We start from the raw sequence: 25205 nt of genomic DNA on the forward strand, positions 1-25205 counted from the left end.
CTGTAAGTTATTCCAGGATTTTCATCCCGCTTTCGTTCCTTGCCTGCCAACTGAAGAATGATATTAGAAAATTATATTGCCTTAGTTCTCTCATATCGGTGATCGCTTCTCATTTCACAGCGAATTGCCTTAGTGTTTCACTACTTTCAAATGATATTTTTTGAAAAGTTGGAATCACCATCTGGTAACTGTTTCTACGGCGAGTAGACGTCACTGATTTTTGTAGAGTTCTTTTGGTTACCATAAAGAAATTCCATTACTGATAGTTTTTAAAACGAACGCATGTCAGTAATAACACAAAATTCGAGACTTAAAAGTTCATGTGTGTGTGTGTGTGTCTGGTTTTTGTGATGGATATTACGTTTCATCTAAAATGGTTTCAACTCACGTTACAAGAACGGTATGGGGAACTTCTGAGGCTCTTTGCGCTCCATTAAAGAAATGCCATTATTGCTGAAATCATGCCATCTATGAGCTGGCGAGACGTGTGAATGGCGTTCTGAAAAAGTTATAATTCTTCACATCTACTTTGTAGAAAAATGATTTGTTCCACTTCGTGCATTGTCCCAAATTGGTAGAACGAACTATCCGAGTATGAAGATTGACTTTTCGTCATAAATCGAATTCTACAACAGTTAATGTATATATATTTCACTGTTCATTTTCTGTGCCTATTGAAGAACAGAGTTCAAATAGCAATGGAGTTCTCTGATCTATAAAACTATCACGTATTCAAGGCCAATTCGCTTCGCCGGTTCAACTTTTTTTCGACTTCGCCGGTTCAATAGTTTTATAGACTTGTCTCACAGAAAATGTTTTTCTTGTGGGCTGAAGGAGTTTAAAATGCAATGATTGGATAAATAAACTAGTAAACGTGTTCACTGAAAATTCGTAATCATGTAGCTATCCATAATGAGGAAAGGCCGGTGTAATTTTTTTCTTAATTTACTTCTACAGCACTTTGTTAAAAAAGAGTTGGTATGCAGAGGGCTAAAAGAGGAACAAATTCAACATGTTCAAAGTAACAGCAACATAATTGACTTATTTACAGTACACCACATCCAAGTCCAAGAAAACAGAATTTTGCTTTATCGTTGTAAAATAAAAAATAAATAAAAATAAACATGAAAGCAGAACACACACGCATCTCACAACTGAAGTAGTCCACAGTATGATGGTGCATTGTTAAGACATCTCCTTGCCACTCTAGCAAACTAAAGCAGGAGGAAATTTGAAGTGTTAATCGCCCCGGTCTTCACTACTTTCACAAATACAAGTAATGAATAAGAAATTGAAAACATTAGGGCAACGGGCCACAATATAGACTGGTGTCAAACAGTTAAATCACAAGCATATTTAGAAAAAAAAAAGTAACGTATTTGCATAAACATAATTAATGTAAAATTTAATATCACGTGGTAAATTTACACGGTAAATTCAAATATAATATGAAAACACCGGCTACACAAGTACGCACTATAGCAGCATCACCCACTTGTAATCAAAGGCAGTCCAAAGTATATCTTCTAAGGTTTTCTGTTTCTGTGTATTGTTGTTAAGTGTGTGAAGGCCAAAGCTACAACAGCAATCAAGCGCCAGTGTATTGCGTCCGTGTTCATCGGTCTGTTTGCCTATTTTCTTTCTGAAAAACGATTTATTTCCAGGCGATAGAGCCCCTCCCTCAACGAGACCATTAACTCTACCACGGTTTGGAAAAAAGTCCATAAAAATTCCTCGTCTTTTTCATCACAGAAGAATGGTGATTTTGACCACTATGCCAACCACGAGATTTCCTCATTCCAGACTGTTTTTACGTTAACTGCTCCTCGATCATTAAAATACACACACAATTATAACAAAGATTTTAAATGATCTTTCTTTTTCTCCCATTAAAAACCTTATGCCACCCTAGGGTTCCACAGAAGAACCCAGTTTGAAAACCTATGATCTAGAGTTAACAAATTGTCCAACTCTGGCTATTTAATATTATGAGGAAATGGGATTGACTTAAGACGGTCAATCTTAAGCAGAAATTATTCTGCAAAGACGAAGATTCAAATTGAAGTTTCATCATTCAAATGCATTGCGACATAGAAAAGAAACGGAATGGCCAAAGAACAGGTCACGAATTCCTGATGTACAACAAAAAGACAATACAGTACTAAATGTAGACTATCTTAATTCTGATACCAGCAGACGTTTGACATGCGCAAAGTTTCATGTCAAAGTCTTTCTTGTCTTCTCTTTACAAACTATAAAATGAAAAACTGGCGAGACTAATGCCCTTCACTTTTTATTTTCCTTGCTAACTAGAAAGAAAGAAACGTTTCTAGAGTTTATATATAGATAAGTTCTGCGAAGGTGTCACTTTTATATACTACTTTACAGTTGCCCTCTCTTCTCATCTCTTTGTTACAACAGTCCTCCTTGATGACAACTGTATTCAGTTAAGCAACGAAGCCATTCCTTTTTACTATCTGTTTGACCTCAGTGAGGTTCGTCATACAAATCCAGAATCATACAATAAGGTCAAAGATAGTGCAGGACATCACTTTTATAGAATTAGAAGATAAGAATTAAATGTTACTATTAGGGTAAAAAGAAAAATAGATATTTTTAATGAAAAAAGGCAAAGCTACAGAATATCTTGGCAAGTGTAGATAACAGGACTTTATAAATGACAGAAATAAAAGTAAATTCTAAGGTTGTTTGATTATGGTTCTTTCACTTCAGCGTGGCGCTCGCCATTTATTGTAAAAGAAAAATAAATAATAAATAGTTACAAAATTTGTCACTATATGGCGCTGTGGCAATACAAATCACTTGAACAGTGCTACAATTGTTCAATGCGTCCTCCATTTTGATCAACAACAGTTTAAATAAATAAATAAATTCTCTGTTTATATTCCGGGACGACCACACGGTCAGAGGAGTTCACAAGGTAGACAGAATACAAGAAACAGCACCGTATTCAGCAGTCACAGGCTTTAACCGGGGTCACTCAAGGCACGTGTACTTATGCACCCGCGCGCTGACCACTCGGCTACGGTGGCCTATCCATTCGAAGAACAGCATTTTCTACAGCAGAACGTAACATGCCAATTGGAATAGCCAGCACATGACGTCTAATGCTGTCCTTCAGATCTGCCAGAGTTTGACATTCTTCCCGATACACCTGGTTCTTCAAAAAACCACACAACCAGAAGTCGCATGGGCTGATGACAAAGGCTGATGACCCGTTCGTCTGTAAAGTGTTGCCTTAGCAATCTTTGGACACAACGGTGGATGTGGGGTGGTGCACTATCTTGCATGAATATGGTATCCTGAAGGCATCCACGTTGTTACAGCTCTGGTATTGCGAAATTTGCCAACATTTCAAAATATCGCTGTCCAGTGACGGAATAGGTGCGGGGTCCGTATATGGCCCAATCATGAATGTGGCTGTAATTCCACACCACACTGTCACTTTTGGAGAATGAAACATGACCTCTTGGATAACTCGAGGGCTTTTTGCCCAAATGCAACAGTTGTGCATATTCACTTGTCTATTTAAGCAGAAGTGGGCTTCATCACTCCAAAGGATGTTCCATGTCCAAGTGATATCCACTGTAATTTCTATCCTGTAACCAAAGTACTGCCTTGAAATAACATGCTCAGGTAGCGAGAGTTTATTGAGCTATTCCACATACAAGGAAAATCCGAGATCAGTAAGAACCTAAGTAAAACAATTTTCAGAAACTGAAGTGCGTATGTGAAACGAATATCTGCAACACCATACTTTAGCTGCTGTAGCATGTGCATCTTTTGAGGACAGTACCGCAACACCTGACGCATTACTAGCCTTACAGTGGAATACGGCATGTCCACTTCACGAGAAACAGCTGGCACTTGCGCTACCACATGGAGATTGACTTGATAAATACGATTATGCAAATACACATTAGAATATACACATGTAACGCAGTTGGTATAATCACAGTTCTCTTCACACCGGGTGGAAAAGACCGGAGTTCGAATCCCATCAGTGATGCGAGGAATTTCATGGGTTTTAACCACAATGCGGCTGAGCTAGTCGGTCTCAGGCGAGGGTAGCATGTTTTTTTCTCCCGAAATCTCATGTTTTTCATCCAACAAACAGCAAATCGAACTCGGGACACGCAACCTACAGACATATTATATACTGTACAATATGGCCAAAGTTGCTGATGAGCCTAAAACCCTAATAACAACTAACAAACAACCAGCCACTTTAATAGGACCATGAGCTAAATAGAATGTTGAACCTCCACAGCCGAATCACTGCTCCAATCAAGTCGTACGGAGTTAGCAAGGTGTTGAAAAGTGACAAAGGGAATTTGGGCCATTAATATAAGACTTCAATTACTAGAGTGACGTGGCAGGGGATTGTGCTGACAAACACGCCTTTCTTGTTCAACTGACAGTTACTCGTGCTTGTAGAACAACCAGTACCCAAGCAGTGCAGGTCTTGGCCGGAGCTCTCCCCCTTGACTTAGAGATCACGCGCAGGGGAATAAACTACCACATAGAGAAAGGAATACCCTGTACATACCATGGCTATACTGTGGACGTTAATGCACTATGCAAAAATGAAAAGATAAGACTACAAAAACACCTGATGCAAGTTTGGCAGGCGCGCTGGGCCAACTCAAACAAGGGAAATATCACCAGTATATTGCTTCCGAACATCGACAGGATGCACCCCAGTCCCCCAACTTGGTTTCAACCCGGCTTATACACCACATATTTACTGACTGGACACGGGGCCTTTAAAGCCAAGCTGACAGCGCTGGGAATTAAGGAGGATCCGAGCTGCGCCTGTGGGGAGCTTGAGTGCTGAGAGCACATTATGTACGATTGCACACATTATGAGGACCTCAGGTGCAGACTAATCACCGCGATTCACTACCTCCCCAAGAACCTGGAATCACATCTACTGGACTCACTATACATCCCTGCTGGATTCAAAATACACCCCACAGATTTTTTTATAAGACGTGGAGAGTTGACATGCTGATACAGGTATGGGCCTTCCACGGCATCTCAATAGACTTTAGTTTTTTAGATAAGACCTCGTGTTTTGGTCTAAAACAACAAGTGATCTTAGGAATCCTAGACAATCACGCTGCTTCTGCATAAATTAATTGTCGAGACAATACAGTCCGACAGATTGCATTCCCTGGGCATCGGCCACACCCAAGCTCGACCGTTAAACTGGTAGACTGTACTGTGACTCGCACTGCAAAGCAGCTTTGCATTAGTCTACGATCCAAGAACGGCGGGATTTATTATGCAGCGTTGTGTGCACTAGACTGTGCTGACATGTGTCCCAATCGTCTCACTGAGGGCCTGTGTGCTGTGACACGTCGACCGAGCGGACAATCCTTTGCAGAACTCTCCTCTCATGTCATGTCACGGACAGACCAATTACTTATGTGGCATCCTATTATCATTCCGCACTGGAAGTCTGTTAACTCCTTCGATCTTGGCTTTATGGATTCACAGTCGTACTACTCTTTCCTCAAATTTCATATCCCCCATGAGCATGTGGGGATATGGAAAACAGAAGCAATAATTCCTTGGTCAATGGGCTGAACGCTGTTGTAGTAACCCAGAGTAGGTATCAGGCGCGGACCCTAGATAATGGTGAGAATACCGAGAATTACAGAGAATCAATACAAAACAGTAATTAATCAATACAAAACTAGTATTAAAATATATACGAAATTTGGATTAACAAAACAGAGTAAAGAGCAATTTCTTATAGAGCAAATCAATATTGTAATTATTGAATACCTGAGGGAAACGGAATAGAGATCTTCCAAGTAAATGTTCAGTACAAGGGACAGAAAGACAGTACAAAGAAAGTACAAAGGACAGTGAGAAATTAGTTTTATAACGAGAGAATTCAAGCTGGGTAGAGTGAAAGGTATTTGTTCAAGAAGAGATGGAGAATCGATAATACAATTTATGATATTGTAGACAAAAAGAGATCCATGGAGTTGTCGTCTGGGGTGAAGAGGAACGATTCTCAAGCGACCACAAAGAGCTCCATAGATTCGACGGTGAAAGGCAAGGCGATTTCGAAAGCATAAGAATTTAATGAATTTAATTTTAATTTTCTCAAGTCTGTAAGAAAGGTATTCCTGTTGTGGGGACCAAATAATATCACAATAATCAAAAATAGTAAGTATAAGCTGCTTGTAGAGAAGAATTATGACTTTGTCACTCTTGAAAATCGAGGAAGAACGCTCAATCAATCCGAGAAGTTTGGAAGTCTGAGATTACGTAATCAACAATGGAAGTGGGATGAAAGTCAGATCGAAATAGGACATCTAAGTCCTTGAATGTATCAATAGTTGCAATTAAAGAGTTTCCAATATAATAATCAGTAAAAACAGAGGGTCCGTCTGCACGATTCGAGCGAGAGCTACAAAGTTTACATTTTAATGAGTTTAGAAACACTTTATTGAGTCAGAGTGAGAGGGAATCAAGACAGAATTGGACATCAGAAAAAATATGCAATTTATATGAAAAATCTAACTAACGCTACTCAGAAACCATTGGACTGCCGAAGTATTTCAGTAGTTTGTAGAAAAGCAGTACTTAATTGCACTCACTAAAGGTTCTTCTTTGCATAGTTCAACTTAGATCTAGTAGTTCATTAGGTGATGCGATAAACGTTATCGTCTCTTTGCAGATTTATAAACAACTCAATATCTAGAATATACTTTACTAAGCTACAGATAAATAAATAAACTCGACCTCAGCATTGGAAGCTATGTATAACTTGGTTGAATAATTTATTCTGTTGTCTGTATTTATTAATATTTTGTTTCCACTCACAACAACCACAAGGAAGTTCAATGTTGTATATAAGGTACTTTGTTTAGATTTTGTTTGGTTGCAATGTTAACCGCGTACTTAAGTGATGACGTGACCTGTCTGTTCGTGGCGCCTCACTTTCTCTCACTCCTTCATGCTTGAGAGAGTTGATCTGTGTTTTAGAAGGTTTTCTGTTTTCTCGTTTATCTTGGCACGAAAAGAAACCCAATTTTCTCAAGTTTAGTTACTTTAAGTGGTCCTTATTGGTCTATCGATAATCCCTCATCGACCTCATGACTCGGGATTGTTTAATTTTAGTTGAAAGGGTCAGTGTTACTTCAGTACTATGCAATCCACAATCGATTGAATGATAACTATGGAATTTAGCCATAATCTTTGAATCTTCTTCTTGCTGATTAAACAGAAGTGGTTTTAGAATATAAGTTTTTTTTTAAGTGTAAGACATTTTTAGAAAAAGTTTTGTCAGCGTAGATTTTCAATTATATTATCTTATATAGGTTGAAAAGAATTCATTAAAGACAGATAAATATGCTTTTAGAAAGGTTATTATGGTGATGAGTACAATAAAAGGTTCTATATGATTGGAAAAGTAAGTCGGAATGCTTTGGTATCGAAAATTTCAACATCCATAATAAGTTAGGAGTCCAGGATTTCCATTCATTTTTTTTGTAAATCGTTAAGATTGTCAATGCGAACTACGAGGTAAATCTTTTGAATCAATTTGATGACTTTTATCTCTATCAATATGTCATCGAAAGTACAAGGAGAAGGAACATTCTTTATCTGGCCACCACCAGTGATCTCCTATTATGGGTCAATGACCTTCCTAACAATATGATGGTACAGGGACAGTTAGAAGCGAGTGACAGTAGTGGACAATTAAAAATGAAATTTCACAAGTCAATGATAAGAGCATGCAAGAATTTTAATTTAAAGGAAGAGTATTGCTGGGTACTAAGTAGGTTCTTGGACTTAATTAGGGAGGAAATATACACTGTGCTGCCACTTTATTAGGTACACCTAATAAAGTGGCAGCACACTCATTTAGCCTTCAAAACAGCCTGAATTCGTCTAGGCATGGATTGAACAAGATGCTGAAAACATTGTGTAGGAATGGAGTACCATGCAGACATGAGTGTGTCACGCAGTTCCTTGAGATTCGACGGAGGTGTAGGCCTGCAGCGAACAGCCCTTTCCAGCTCATCCCAAAGATGTTTAATAGGATTGAGATCTATGGACTGAGCGGAACACTGCAGCAAAGAAAAGTCATTATCATGTTCCTGGAACCATTCCATAGTGATTCGGGCTTTGTCCACCTCATTATCCTGTCGGAAGTAACCATCTGACTGAAGATAAACTGTCAACATGAACGGATGCACTTAGTCAGCAACTATCTTTAGGTACGATGTGGCATTCAGACGTGAATCTATGGGTATCAATGGACCCAACGTGTGCCAAGAAAACATTCCCCACACCATAATACTGCCCCACCACCTTGCACAGTAGTCGTCAGACATGTCGGGTCCATAGATTCATGTTGTTTTCGCCAAATTCGGAGCCTTCCATCAACATGATGCACCAAGAACTTCGACTCGTCAGACCAAGCAACTGTTTTCTAATCCTCGATAGTCCAGTGTTGATGTTGCTGTGCCCACATCAACACTGGAGGCGTACTCTCTTGTTCTTCATTAATAACAAAGGTACGCGATGTGGCTATCGGCTGTTGTAGCCCATTCGCGACAAAGTGCGACTAGTGGTCCGTTGCGATATTTTGTTCTGCGCACCAAGGTTGTATTCTGACGTGATGTGCGACATTGTGGCCCGTGTGTTTGCTTGCACAATTCTAGCCATCCTCCTCTGGCCTCTCTCTCAACAACAAGCGATTTTCTTCCACAGGATGTTTGTGCCGTTGGGAGGATGTTTTCTGTTCGTTGCATCTTTCTCGATACACCCTTGAAACTGTGGTGCGTGAAAAGTTCAGAACTGCCGTTTCAGAGATGCTTTGTCCAGAATGTCTTGCACCTACTACCATGCCACGTTCGAAGTCCGTTAGATCACTCCTTCTGCTGCATTTATATCCACAACTGTGGTCATGTGACGTGCAACGTTGTGGGACAAACTATTTATGTGCAAAGCAGGGGTGTACTTTCAAGTACACTGTACTTTATGAAGTGAATTCACCATCGCAGACACAAGTGAAGTGATGTGCAAATGTATCAAATGCAAATTTCAATATCTAAAAAGGATATTTAGCTATTTATAACAATTAAATCATGCTAATAATTTTATTTAAAGTATGAAGAGAAGTAAATTAAGAGGATTAGCAAATAAATTTGAAAAATAATATATGAAGTTATTAAATATGAAAATTATTAGGAACACCACTTCAATAAAGTTTCTAAAATATTAGCTTTCAGATCTTCTAAAGCACTAATTAAGCAATGATAATTTTTATATTTATTTCCTCTTCGTCCTCTTTAGCTATGGATTCTCTTTACTCATGAAATTCATTTTTTCACAGAAGTTTGTTTTTTTCCTCCCCTAGGTAACGTCCAACACTTTTCATTCGAAGGTTCAAAGTCAGATATCACCTTAATAGCTCTATCGTTCTATTCTGGATTATTTGCTTATAACGGATGGTGAGTAGAAAAATGATGGTGATGGTGTAGAAAAAATATTGCTTAGTTTTAATTTCGAAACATTGATTGATTATTCTTTGGGTGACAAAACTTAATAATATCAATAGGTAAAAAAAAAAAAATTAACATCGAGTGAATCTGCTGTTTCCTAACATTAAATATATTGATTACTTATTAAATCTTACTTTTTGATATAAGTCATAAATCAGGAGATGCACTCAGCACTAATTGAAATATGAATACCTACCAACCTAACTAATAACATGTTGGGTCTTTGTGGCTAGAAGACTGGTTCCGGATGCCGTCCTTCCACACCACGTGGAAAAGCCATAAGTTCGAGTTACGTCTAGACGGGAAGTAATTTTGTTTTTATTTTTATTTATTTATTTATTTACCATGACCTAGTTAGTAGATTGTGAATGAAGTTTGTATGCATCTTAGGAATCTCGAATTTTTGAACGAGAAAACAGGCAAACCAATTATATAATACACACAATTTACAGGCAGCATTGACGCCTCGACGCCTTAGTGGTCTTGGTGCATACAATTAAACAACAACTCCACGACATAACGAAACATTCTCCGAGGTATGATAACTGTTTTGGAAGACCTTTAGCGCATCAACAATTTAGGTCATATTACACCGTGTATATGTTTGTAAATTGTTTGTGTTCTGTGGTCCATTTGCTGTTTGATGATCAAAAAACCATGCTACACTCGTCTGAGATCGAATAACTTAGCCACGTTGTGAAAACGGCCCATAAAAATTCCTCATGTCATTGACTGGATTTGAACTCGGGGCTTTTCCACCCGATCTTTTCCACCTGGTGATTGCCGTGCACCTGCAAATATCCTGTAACTGCAGTACAGTGAATCGTGGCAGAACCTTGAGGAAATTTTTTAGGCTTCTGTCATAAATTTTCGATTTAATTGAGGTCTGAGGAAGTTACTGGTAAGGGAGAAATTTTCTAAATGTTTCTAGAACCACGTCTGCATATTTCTTTACTAATAACAGTAGCCATGGCTGCTAACACAGTGGTTATAATTATTATCCTGTCACACCGGATGAAAAGGGCTCATTCTGAATCCTGTCGGTGACGTAAGGAATTTTTACGTGTATTTTTCTACGTGGCCAAGTTTGTCGGTCCCAGGAGAAGGTAAACGATTGCTGGACCAAAACACCGGAAACTTGGGTTTTGGTCCGGCAAACAGCAAAATGAACGAAGAATACACGCAATTACAGGCATAATATAAAGACACGCCTCACAGCCTTAGTTGCTTTTGGCCCTTAATACACATATTGTACATGCACACATACAATATCACTGTGAATCAATACCCCAGATGAGATATTCCCTTGGATATCGCCTTTGGAGAATACCAAATGCACTTGATTTGTAACTGTCTAAGTACAGTAGTTTAGTCTACAACAGTTATCTGTTGTTGAACCCATAGTATGGGTTTCAATAAAACCATCCAAACCATGATACTGCTTCCACCAACCTGCTCTAACTCTAGAATTATTGTTCATATTCCGATGGTGGTGAGTGCATAAGGAACTAAAGTGCAGTATTCAATCGATTATAAAGGAAGCAAAAGATGGTGAAAATTACAAAACGACAAAGTTAGTTTTAGCGTTCGTTTTTAATTAATATTTTTTTAATATTGGTAGTAGTTTTTTATTAAGGAATCTTCTTTTTATTATTGAATATTAGCCAAGATTGATAAATTTTTGTCACCTTGTTTACTTAACCTGCACATGTGCAAATGGTGTGCCAGCGAGCACAAAAACAAGTTCGTGATTAGCAAATATTCAGATATTATAATTTCAATTTCATTTTATCAAAAAGCGTAAATAATAAATAAAAAAAAAACGCAAAACATACCAAAAATAAGGAAATACAAAATAATTTGAAAAATCTGCTTGGAGGATAGTAACCATAAATTTAGTTCAAGTGTTCGATATGGCTGCCCTAATTTTAAATTATTATGAAGGTTTGTCGAAACTGATGTTATTCACAGTAATTAAAGTGCTCTGGATAAGTTTTGCTGCTTCAGCTCTAATGAATTCAAAAACTCTATTTTGTAAACTTGGTCTTTCAAGAAGTTTCGCGGCCAAAGGTTCCCAAGAAATTTAGTCCCAGTTTCGCAGACACCACTTAATATCAAACCTTCTGCCAATGGGCTTATTGCCAATGCACTCATGAGGTCAGGTACACTGAGTGGTCAGAAATCATTGGATACCTACCTAGTAACGGGTAGGCCCACCTTTTGCCTGGATAAGGGCAGTCCACTAGTTCATAAAAGCGTTCCACAGGTATTTCCATCCACGCTTGCTCCACCGCTATACAATCGTTCTGTCGCATTCCTGGGTGGAGGATCCAAAGCTCGAACGGACCTTTCCAAAACTGTTCCATCAGAGGGTTCATGTCCAGTGAACGGGAAGGCCAATCCATGGTGGTAATATCTTCAGAATGGTCTTCGAACCACGTTCTAGTCACCACGGTTCTGTAGAAAGGCGCATTGCCCTGTGGGTGCACGATGACCATAAAGGAATGCAGGTGGTCTGCAAGAATGGACAGGCCTGGACCGTTCAGTGATGCGTCTAGATGTACCAGAGGTCCCAACGTGTTCCAGTTGAACACGCCCCAGACAATTACCGACCATCCACCTGCCTAAACAGTTTCTTGTTGACATGACGGGTGCATAGCTTCGTGCGGTTTCCGCCAGATACGCACCCCCCCCCCCACAATCCGCTCTAAATAACTGGAAACGGGCCTCATCTGACATCTGATTGATTCGTCTTCAATCATCCAAGGACCAGTCCCGAATTTTTTAGCCAGTTCAGGCGTAGAGTCCTGTGTCGTGATGTTAGCAATGGGACTCCGGTGAGTCAGCGGCTCCCATATCTGGCACATCCCTCGTTGAAGGCGGCGGTGATTTGTGCCGCTGTCGCTCTCCGGTTGGCTGAAACAATGCGAGATAGACGTCGACGGCCATGTTCATCCACCAGCTTTCTCTGCCCACAGCGCTGTCCACGAGGAGATGTTATTCCGGAAATGGCATATTCCCGATACATTCTTGATACTGTTGAACGGGGACAGTGCAATTTCTGTACCAAATCCGCAACCATTTCTGTACCATGCGTCGGCCACCCACTATCATCCCTCTTTCAAAGTCAGTTAACTCACGACGTTTATCCATACTGACATCGAATTACCGTCTACGTTAATGCAGTGCACTTATATACCTGCCAAGCGGTGGGTTCGTCCACTAGCGAGAGAGGTGACAACGTCGCGTTGCCCAGGAACCAGGTATCCCATGAATTCTGTCCTTTCAGTGTACACTTCAACGTAAGTGAGGTGGCACGCCGTTTTTGCTGAAATTTGCTTTTGTTTAGGATGCTTCATTTACCTAATTCAGGAAACGTGGGAGACTAATTCAGGAACTAATTCAAAAAAAATTGAATATTCAGGAACTAATTCAGAAAAATTCAGGAACCAATTCAAAAAAATTCAGAAACTAATAAAAAAATCTGAAAATTAAGAACTAATTCAGGAAATACGAAAACTTCTGTATTTCTTTTAGGGAAAAATCGAATCGCAACATAAAGCCACATTTTGAAGTAAAATTTTCATTTGGACAGGCGTTTCAACCTAAGCATGTGATTCTTTTACAATCTGGCACAAAAAGAGTGCAAGGGACTTCATTACTGTTGAAGAATGACTTGGCATCTCTCTCTCTCTATATACTTCTTTAAGCTTCTTCTCTTTTTATTTTATTTTTTTCCATAAGAGACACACACGCTAAATAACGGATGTTTATCGTCTGACGTAACGGTACGTAGATCATGAGGGACGAAGAAAGATGCGTGGTTAATGATCGCAGAACTAAAGGAGACATCTGGAATTAAACCAAGAACTCGTGCATGACTTCGGTTCGCTGGAGGAGGGCAAAGGAAGTTTTCCATTTTCTGCTTTCCCTATGTAACAGGAGACAGAATGGACATTGATCTCCGGAAGCGAAGCGTATACTATTTCGCGTATTCTTTTTACTTTTGTTAAACCCTCATATTGTAGAGAGCTTGCATCTATTTTTACCACATCAGCAGAGGTAACATGAATGAAACAGTTTTACTCTTTTGTGAATTTAAACAACACAGAAGAATGTATAACAAAAAACCCATTAGTATTAAAATTAATAAACACTAAAAATACAGTATTTAAACATTGTTGATTGCTAATATTTGGTTTCAGCTGATTATATCCCAGGGGCTCACATCTGGTGAGCATGGGCTTAGCACACTCAGGGTCCTGAGCTGGATCTCTCTCTCACTCTCTCTTCCTTGCACCATATGGCTAATGATAATAATATGAGGTGTAGCAATCAAATTTCCGACTGGTGCAGTAAAAAGAATACAAAGTGATGGAGGTCAGAAATGGTTTTCTTTTTGGGGCTATGATTTTGAAGTCCACTGCATGCTCTGATGCTTGGTCTTTGGGTCGTATTGAAACAGCCAACTCATAACTAGTGATAGTACAGTCGATGAAATTAGGACTGTCTTGACCACTCTGAATGAAGTCTTTGGATGAGACACTCTTCGTTGCTTTTGTTCATCCCTGAGGCTATCCGGTACTGACCTTCCTTTCTCGAAATCTTCATGCAGAATTTGACAAAATGTCTTCTTATTCATATTCAACTCCTTTATTTGAGGGTGAAACGACGATCTTTTGCCACAATTTTCCGAACTTTTGCAACTCCGTCCTCATTTGGAAAGATTGACGGACGCTTACTTCTTGGGTCATCACGAACATCCTCACTTCTGTCTTTGAACCGCCTACACCATTCAAAGACACTGGTACAGCTTAACGTTTCATCACCGCAAACAGTTTTTTAACATGTCATACGTTTCTGTTGCAGATTTTCCCAGTTTAGAACAAAATTTGATATTAGTTCGTTGCTCCGTTGCAAAATCGTGACACGGAACGTTAACGCTACTAACGAAATTAGTTATTTGCAACCGGGTTAGCCTAGTGAACGATCTCTGTACCACCATCTATTGGGGGAAAATTTGAACTACGACTACCATTTCATTTTATTTTCAAATTCATCGACCATGACAGCAACAGCACCAGTCCGGGAACTTTATTGCTACACCTCGTGTGTATAAATAAAATAACATTTATCTTATATATAAAAAATATTTATATTATAAATAATATTATTTTTGGCAGAAAAGTAGCTTTTTATTTTATCCTTCCGTCCACTAAAATCATTCTACTTCCTGTAACACACACACACACACACACACACACACACACATATAATACTTAAAAGTTGAGTTTTTGGTCCTTTGTATTGCACAATTTAAACTTAAATTTATTAATATTTTTTAAACACCATAACATGAGAAGTTGTTAAGTGAAAATATGCTCACTAACCAAAAAAAAATATGACCACCTGCCTAAAGCATGTTGGGTCACCGGTCGCCGTGATAATTGCTTCCACCCGGTGTGGAATCGACTCCACGAGACTGCAGAAGGTGTTGTCAGATATCCTGGATCAGCTAGACAGAAGGACGTCCTGGGGTTCGGCGGTGGAGTGAGGCACTGGCATGGACTGATGAAGACTGCCTTCCACAAATGTTCGATGCGATTGATGTCGTTCGAATTTGGCGGCCAGGGGAGCACACGAAATGATTGGACATGATCCTGGAACCATTCCTGCACAATGCGAACTTGTGCCCCAACACAAAATGTCTTGCTGAAATAGTGCTGAAAGAATGCTGAGGTAGGATCTAGCGGTGAGTGTATTCAATGGGGATGAAGGGAATCAGTGATGTCATTGAAAACATTCCTCAAACCATGATGCCACTTCCTCCGACCTATTTTCGTCCAGTTGTGCAGTCTGGTTGCGGAGTTGGACACCGAGCAGATCTGTTCACATTCTCGCCGTCGAATATGCACCCGTCCATTGGCATAATGGAGCGGGAACCATTATTAAACAGACCAGGCGACTCTTTTCCAGTCCTCCAATGTCTAGGAACAGTGCTTCCATATCCACCACAGGCAGAGGTGTCGATTAACATGGGCACACGAACAGGTCGCCTACTCCATAGAACCATCCACAAGAGAGTTCAATCGATGGTGTGCTCAGAAACGTTTCGCTGTGATGATTGGTTGCAGTCTCCCGTTAATCCAGGGTTCGTGAGCTATCTGTTGTCCTAGACAGCATGTGCCAACCGTCGTTCACCTCGACTGTTAACCATTGGTGGTCTTCCCGTCACGGCATGTTGGTTGGTTATGTGCCCGTCTTTGGACTATTCCTGACACACTTTCAGTACGGATGCTAGTAAACATACGACAATGCCTGCTGTTGCTGAGATGTTGGCCCCGCCTTCCTAGCGGCACAAATCATTCTCCGTTCAAACTCCAAAAGGGTCTTCTCCTTTTCCCATTGGACGAACTTCTTGCTGACGAACTGACAAGCACTACCGTGTCGTCACTATATTTGTTTCGCCGGTCAGTGACTTCAATCCTAGGTGCAGTGGGATTTGTCCGTTCGTCAAGATAAGGCTAGTTATAATGTTTTTGCTCATGAGTGTATTCTTTTCAAAATTCTACACGCCTGTGCAAAAGTTTATCACACTTTCCAAAATTTTTCATCATAGCATTGATGTATGATTGAACATGATCCTCGAACCATTCCTGCATGATGCGGACTTGTGACAACAAGTTGCCTTGGTGAAAGAGTCCACGATCATTGGATACACCGTCACCATGAGGCTCAAGGCTCATGGTACACCATCACCATGAGCCTTCATGGCAAAGGCTCATCAACACGCTTAGCTCATTATTCCCCCCCGCCACCCAGAAACTCACGTTTTACCTTTTGATTACACCAAAAGTAGGTAAATTGACTAGAGAACACACGCAATTTTATGGACATAATACATATGGGGATGAGTTCATTCTCAGGTAGCTCTAACATGACACTTTGTACTCGAATGGTAGATAGCATTCTCGGGGGTAGGTTGCACAGTGGTTATAATCACTGTCTTTCCCACACCGAGTAAAAAGGCCTCTTCGAATGTCGTTAATGACGCGAGGAACTTCTATTTGTTTTTCTTTTCTTTTTTCACTCCATGGCTGAGTTATTTAGACTTAGGTGAGGACAGCACTGTTTTCCTTCAGGAAACTCGGGTTCTTCGTTCAGAAAAATAAGCAAACTGACCAGAGAACACTTGCAATTTATGGACATGCCACACATGGATAAATAAGGTTGTTCTCGAGTAACCCTTTTACCCAAAACGAAATTCACTGAAAGCTTGCTGCTGTTGGTCTGAAGGCTTCTATGGATCATCAGGGTTAAGAAAAAGGATGTATTTGGCGATATAATCTACCTGAGCTACTTGTCTTTAATCTTCTTCAATTCAGTAATCACGTATCCCAAAATATGATAATATTCTTATACTTTCTAAATGCACCATACAGATAAGAATCACCATCAGATAATGACTGAAAGTTGATTATTTACACATTCTGTTTTCATAGGGCACCAAATTTCTCTTTGTACTTATCAATTATAAATTATTTCTCTACAAAGAATGAGAAATGTCTCCATTGTAAATTCTTTCTCTGGAAAGAATGAGAAATGTATCAATTATAAATTCTTTCTCTAGAAAGAATGAACTGTGCATCCATTGTAAATTCTCTCTCTAGAAAGGATTTACAATGGATACATTTCTCATTAAGTTGTTCGTAATAAGTTTGTTTCCCTACAAAGAGAAGGGGTACATCGGCTGAACGGTTAAGGCCACCTCCTCAATTTAAATGAGATTCAATGCTAGTTTTGCCCTCGTGGATAGCGCAGTTGGTAGAATCGCTCTTCTCACCCACATGGATGAAAAAGACCTCAGTTCGAGTCCCGTCAACTTTTCTTATGGGCCTTTTCACAAAGTGGCTGAGTTAGTCGGTCTCAGACCGTATACACGAGGCAATATGGCCTTAGTCGCTGATGCTCCTAAAACCCTACTCCAACAAGACTGTTAGTTCAGTGATTACTATTAATATCTTATTTTTATTAATTGTGAATATCTTGACATTAATGGCTGACGCAATTCCTCTCGATTCAAACTCTTTTTATTCACTGTTTAACCAAGACAGAGCTTCTGCAAAACCTCTTTTGAATATCCTTATCATCCTGAGTGATTGAGTTCTATATATAAATTCTAAGAAGGATCTAATCAGAAAGTCCTTTAACACTTTCTTTTTAATCATTTGGAACCCAACGCTATTTTTATCACAACTCAGTTCCCCATTATCTGACTTGGAAATCCAAATCAAGTGACTGATAACATTCTTAATATGAAGTTTTTATCTCTTATAGGAACTACCTGAATTTTGTTATCGAGGAATTAAAAGATCCCCACAGGTAAGAGAAAAAATGTTGAAGTGAGATGAAACTTTTGTTTGATTTATATTATCCAATTAAAACTATTAATTAATTGTATCACCTGTATTAACAACATAAAATTGTTTAAAAATGTTTTATAGGAATATAATAATTATTCTTTGACTTTAATATATATTTTTTTATTTTTCTGAATGATATTGCGGGCCACATTTTGCTCACAACTAGTCTAGAATATTTCTTTTAGCAGATGACTTCAGTATACGTTGTAGCAAATAAAAGTTTTTAAATTTCACCTGCCTTTTCCGGAATTAACTGTGTGCGCGCGCCAAAGCAACTAAGGCTATGAGGCATGAGATATATTGTCAGTTTATACTTATTGGAGTACAAACTGCTTGTATTCTTCGGTCGGTTTGCTGTTTGCCAGACAAAACCCCCTAGTTTCTAGGAGAAAAAACCGTGCAACCCTTTTCGAGATCAACTGACTCAGCCGTGCTGTGAAAAATTCCCATAAAAATTCCTTGCGGCATTTTTCAGATTCGAACTTAGTTTTTTTATCGCCAGGTGTGGGAAGACGGTAGTTATAACCACTGTGCTATCTGCGAGAACAGGGATTAATTTCCATGTTTAATTTATTTTAATGCACTAAATTGGATAAATCTGAAATGGTAAAATAGAATCAGTTTATTAAACGCTGGTTAAAGATGGGTTGTTGCTATTTTGGTTTTGGGCCAAAGCAGCAAAGGATATGAGGTGCCAGTGTACCGTGTCTGCAAATTCTGTGCATTCTATAATTAGCTTTCCTGTTTCTCTGGATGAATGACATCTATATTCTGGGCTCGAATCCCTTGGCCGAATTCAAGCCTAGCCCTTTTCTACATCAGAAACAGCGTGAAAGGGCAGTGTTCATAACCATTGTATTGACTGCAATTGCTGAATGGCAGTGGCAGCCACGAGGCGTCTTCTCCACTTAAACAATATTGTGCCATAAAGGTATCATCTATTCAAGTTCGAAATTCTTACTTATCCGATCTCCCTATCCTTTCCATCTGACGCTTTGCCGACTGCCATCATAAAACAGAAAAGCTATAACTATGCGTCACGAACACAGGTATGAATCAGGGGATCAGCACTTTCTTCGAGTTCGCGTACATTGAGACATTTTTTGTTGTGTGGTTTTAAGCGCATCAACAACTCAGGCCATGTTGCGCCGTATATAATATCTCTGTAAGTTGTGTGTGCTCTGTGGTCGATTTGCAGTTTGCTGGACGAAAAACCAGAGTTTCCGGTAGAAAAAACAATGCTGCCTTCGCCTAAGACTGACGACCTTAGCTACGTTGTGAAAAATGCCCATAAAAATTCCTCGCGTCATTAATATTATTATTATTATTATTATTATTGTTATTATTTTTATTATTAACAGCTACAAAACAGCAAACAACGTGCCTGAGGGTGCAGCTACAAAGAATTATTACATAGCTTCAAAAAGCTTGGAGTATACATTTCCCAAAGTAAAGAAAAAAGTATATGTACAGATAAAATAAACTAAATAAATAAAAGGACTCATCCGTCCTATTTAAGTGAACAGGCAGAGCACTGGTATTTCTTCACACACAATCAGAGTCTTAGAACTTAAAAGAAGAGTCTATTTTAAGTCAGGTACCGGATGAGGTTAGCAATTTCAATTGCCTCTTGAAGTGTCCGGGGGTACCAAATATCTCAATATTTGCTTTGTTCATTGATCTTGCAGTCCTGTTGTAGAAGTTGTAGTATCCATAATTTGTTCTCGCATAGGATGGTTTCAGTAGTGGATGGTTTCTTAGCGCTCTTGTCGGAGCGTTGAAATTTATTTGTGAGACGAGATGAGGGCAATTCAGGGTACCATTTATTAGTTGGTTAAGTAGGAGTAAATCGGCTTTATCTCTTCTTTTTTCCAGCGTTTCGAGTCCAAAGAATACACACCACTCTTGGTAGGATTTCTCATAGTATTCAAGGCCACTTTTAAAGCAAACGTACTGGATTGCTCTCTTTTGAATATTTTCAATTTCTAATTTTTGGTACGCAACATGTGGGGACCAGACCTGTGAGGCAAATTCTAGGGCTGGCCTAACATAGATTTTGTAAAGAAAGATGAAAAGTGCCAACTGATTGAAGTCTCGGTTAATTCTTTTCAGGAAACCTAGTTTTTTGCTAGCTGCCTTTACAATGTTAGAGACATGGACATCAAAGGAAAATGATTCTTTAATAAAGATACCTAAATTTTTGGCTGTACTAACTTTTTTGATTGCCTTGTTGTTGATACAATAAGAAAAATTAAGTTTGTTTTTCTTGTGTGCATTAGCAAAGCTCATCAGCTCACACTTGTTTTCATTGACTGCCATTTTGTTCTCCTTCAGCCACTGAATAACTCGTTGAAGAGCTTCGTTTAGGATGATGCAGTCATTGGTACTGCGAATTACTTTATAGATTTTTATGTCGTCTGCAAATACGTTGATCTTGATTTGGTAGGCTCCAAGGGTGCTTGGCAGGTCGTTGATGTAGATAAGAAATAATAGCGGGCCTAAGGATGAACCCTGTGGGACACCAATTTCAGGACTGAAAGGATATGAGGTTTGACCTTTAAATGTCACGGACATTTCTCTACCTTCCAAGTAGTTTTCAATCCAGTTTAGTGCTTGTCCTCTGAGACCATAGTGATGCAGTTTGTTGATTAGTCTCTGATGGACTACCTTGTCGAAGGCTTTGCTTAAGTCAAGGAAGATGGAGTCGACTTGTTTTCCTTCGTTAACAGGATGACAGGGTTCAAACTCGGATCTTTTCCACCCGGTGTGTGGAGAATGATGATTACGCCAACTGTGCTACCCACGATACTCCAAAATTAATGAAAGAATTCTATCAAGACTGCCTTGTACAAGACCATATCAAAAAGTATCAGGAGTGGAGTTTTATTTAAACATATAATTATGAAACAATTACAGAGCGTTTGGAAAGTTAATCAGAAATTATTGTCGTGAAAAGCCGGAGCTTTACAGTGAAGTAATTTCTCATTTTTCTGTCCATGAATCATGACCCTTCCTTTTAGGTGCATATCTTTTAACAGTAGTGACCTGATGTGTAAATGAATTTTCCCTTTATAATCAAAAATTATCCTACCAAATTTACCTTTACACCTATGAATCTGAATTTTTTTTTTTTCCTTCTTGGATTTCGTTTATATTTGTTGCTACTATTGTGTTTTTTTTTTGTTTTTTTTAATTCTGGATAACGATTACAAATTTCAGCCAATCTTTTTGGAAGTTCACTTCTTATTTCATTCTGATCAGCTATTAAAAAAATTGTAACAAAGTGGGTTTATAATCTTTCCATGTTTAAAGTATCAGATACATAATGATGTCTTGGAAACTGGTATGATGTTCTCAAAGGCTTCCTATATCTTGCACGTCACTTGCGTTGTACCCATAATCGTACCCACTGGGGAGGCTGCTGTCCCCCAAAAAACATTTTGTTTTGTATTACATAACTGTATCGTCACTGATAATGCTTGTAAAAGCTACCAATGTGGATCATGTGAGCTCCCTCCAGACAGGATTTCATAAAGCTCTTTCTCTGTATGCTTCAACAATGTTTTATACAGTCCCTGAGGCTATATTTGTGCTTATAATCACTGTCCTCCCACATCGTATGTGGAAATTTCATGTGTCCGAATTTTGCGAACAACCTTTATGGCTTTTTTTCTCTCTTATAACGTGGCTAAGTTAGTTAATCTGGGGGAAGGGTAACAACAAAATAAATTTGAGGCTGATTTCCTCAACAAAAAATCAAAATTTCATAGTTCTTTTTGAACAGTTTGGTATGTCACTTCACATACCTAAAAACGGTGATACTAAATTTACCTTCAAAAAATAAAATTCTAGGCATTCTAGTTTACAAAATAAAAAGTTTGTCCTATTCAATCTCTTAATTTTTAAGTTCAAGGACTGAATTTTTTTCGTAATTAAATTCAGACCTGAAAGTTTTTGATCCTAGGTAGTACGTCGTGGACTACAGTGCTGTTGTAGTAGTAGTAGTAGTGGCACATGATGCAAGAAAGCAAGTGTAGGAGCTTATGCAGCATCAGCCAAAAAAAAAAAAAAAAAAAAAAAAATCACACCATTCCCTCCAAATTCCTGTCCAGTTCCTCCTTAAATTTATTTAACCTATCAACTTCCACAACGACAGATGGAAGTTTGTTCCAGCAATTAACCACCCGCTGGCTAAAGGCAAATTTCCGCACATCTATTCTACATCTGTCCTTTCTTAATTTGAACTTATGTCCCCGTAGGTTGGTAATCTGAACAAGTGGAAGGATCCCATCAGAATTCAGCGTGCTCAACCCATTCAAGGCCGTATAGACTTCAATCAGATCACCGCGCAGGTGCCTAGTCTCTAGCCACTGCAATTTGCAGAACTTAAGCCTCTCTTGGTAAGAGAATCCCTTCATTCCCCTCACCAATCGTGTTGCTCTTCTCTGTACACGCTCAGGCAAATCTACATCCTTCCTAAAATGAGGCCTCCAGACCTGTACGCAGTACTCAAGGCGTGGCCTGACCATTGCCTTATACAGAGGGACAATCACCTCCTTTTCCCTGCTAGCAAAATTCCTATATATCATTGACTGTTATTTGTACCTGGAGTTCAAGACTTTAAAAATAACAGAAAAACTTGCTTGTTACCCTTAAGAATGTCAGTTTCTAATGAAAGTATCGTAGCCATTGTGTTTCATTGACTAATGAATGGTATTAACGTGATTGTTCGAGGATTTCTTGGCAAACTACTCCGAAATTTACAGTGAATTTTCACAATATAAAAAAATACGTGCTGTGAAAATATTCTAGGCTCCTATGAACTGCTGTTAAGTCTTAGTATTGGCAAATAATCATCAAAAACATCAGCCAAAAAATCTGTTAATCTGTTCATCTACTATAATAATTTGTGTATCCTTTCTTAAATTTATTCAAACTACTCACTTGTCAAGCGCAGTGGAAGTTTATTCTAGCAATCAATTGCTAGTGGCTGAAAGCAAATTTTCGGAAATCTATCCTGCAGCCATTCTTTTTCAATTTAAGTTTAAATTCACTTATTTATGTTGTATGAGAAAGGCTAAGGATGCCATCAGCATTTAATTTATTTAATCCATTTACAGCCTTAAACATTTCAATCAGGTTACCTCACAGATGAGTAATTTCCATTTGTAAAACCGAATCTTTTATGGTAAGGATATCCTTTCTTGCCTCTGGCTAAACTTGTTGCTCTTCTCTGCAGCCTTTACAACTGACTTCCGTCTTTCCTAAAATACAGGTTTCCACTCCTGTATGAAGTACTCAAAACGCAGTCTAACCATTGCCTTTATACAATGCGATAATCACCATCTTGTCACTGCTGTCAAAATTCCTGTATGGCATCGACGTAACACCATGAGCTGTCAACATAACACCATGAGCTTGCAGCCTGCACGGATAACTTCATGTCGAATTTTTCCAAGGTCTTTTTCTTTCTCCACTACCTTGAGTTTGGTACCACCCGACTAGTAAGTTATTCTGGAATTACTACCACCCACATGGGGCTCCTTCCATTTATCAATGCTAAACCTCAATTGCCACTTCCAGTCACTTTGCCTAATTCATCTAGATCATGTTAGACTAACACACTCTGATTTCTGTTATTAACTACCCTGCTAACCTCTGTATCATCAACAAAATTAGACATTAAACTTGGTATGCCTACTTAAATATTGTTAAATACTGAAAACAATAAGAGGCCCAGCATGAACTCAGAGGGACTGCACTAATAACATTCGTCTAAGAAGAGCAGAACCCATTAATAACCACTCTCTGTCTTCTTCCACCCAACCATCCCTTTATCCATAACAGTAACTTGCCACTAATGTCACACTGTTCGAATTTGTACAGTAGTCTTTCATTTGGAACAGTATCAAAAGCTTTACTGAATTCTAAATATATGATGTCAAAATTATTATTTACATCCAGTTCTTTTGTTACTACATCATAGTAGCTAATCAGATTAGCCAGATAAGGTCTACCGTTAACAAATCTGTGCTGTGATTCCCGGTAATCATAAGCACAGTACGGACAGGCTTCCCTACATCACAGCTGCTGTAAGGAACGTGTGTAGGGGAGCAAACCGACCAAAGAATGTTGTTTTTGTTCTTGTATGATTAAGGTGCTTCAGTTACTTAGACCATTTTGTGCCATATATATTATGTCTGTAAATTACATATGTTCTGTGGTCAATTTTCTTATTGGCTGGAGAAAAAACCTGATTTCAAGAAGAAAAATCCATTCTACCCTCGCCAGAGACTGATTAACTCAGCCACACTGTGATAAATACCAATATAAATTCCTCGTCTCATTGACAGAATTCGAACCTGAGTCTTTTTCACCCCGATGTGGGGAGGATAATGATTACGCATATGAATATATCCACTCTGCTACCATCAAGGACTCTAAAGAATATATGCAAATACAGAGTGTATGCATTGACGCTTCATGGCTTTAGTTGTCATGGTACTTAACACAGACAACTATATACTATGTTAGAAATATAATTTGAAAGAGAGAGAGTTTTTCATTGCAAGAATGATTACGTTAAGTGGCACATTTTCACTTCTACCCTAGCAGCAACGTACATGATGCAAAAATCGGTTATAATTTATTGACCTTGGAGTTAAAGTAAATGTAAAATATTATATATTAAATGTCGCATTTATCTTCCTTTCAGTCTCTAATTTTCTTTCGATTTTCGTCTTTACTTTACCCTTAGTTTTACGAGCTTTACAATTCTTTTAAAATCTTATTTCTCTTGAGACGAAACGTACGAATGGCAGTGAAGCGCCATCTATAGTCGAGCTTGTTCTTGGCGGGAATTTAGGCATGGCAAGTATTTGTAGATATGTCAACTAGTGCTGTGTGTAGAAGTAAAAATGTACGGCTGTTTTTGGAAGCAGTATGCGAAATTTATTAATGAGTTCGGACAAGTATAGAGGTGTAGCTGTAAGCTGAGTTTTTGTTCTCTTTGATGTCAATATAAATAATTTATACCGAGCATTTAATAACTGAAAATGCCAAAGCGATGTAATCCATTTTGGGAAGACTCTCCATTTCCCATGAAAATGCATATTGGAATTAAGGAAGTTAACTTGGGTGTTAATATGAATGAAAATATGCGCTTAGTACATGAAAAAACGATGAAATTATTATTCCATGGCGTGCATAAAAAATGCCAGATCAACAC

General features: G+C 38.7%; 1 protein-coding gene across 1 annotated transcript in view; it reads left to right on the forward strand.

Moving 5' to 3' along the window:
* The window catches only part of LOC150077889 (Y+L amino acid transporter 2-like), a 145791-nt gene that overhangs the window by 78684 nt on the left and 41902 nt on the right, over positions 1-25205 (forward strand). Inside the window, exons 3-4 of the mRNA XM_090384197.1 lie at positions 9410-9503; positions 17892-17936. Coding sequence (XP_090240323.1) covers positions 9410-9503; positions 17892-17936 — 139 coding nt within the window. The remainder of the gene's footprint in view (positions 1-9409; positions 9504-17891; positions 17937-25205) is intronic.

This window comes from Mastigoproctus giganteus, chromosome 11, assembly GCF_048544385.1.
Source record: "Mastigoproctus giganteus isolate SK-2022 chromosome 11, ASM4854438v1, whole genome shotgun sequence".
In the NCBI taxonomy this organism is placed as follows: domain Eukaryota; kingdom Metazoa; phylum Arthropoda; class Arachnida; order Uropygi; family Thelyphonidae; genus Mastigoproctus; species Mastigoproctus giganteus.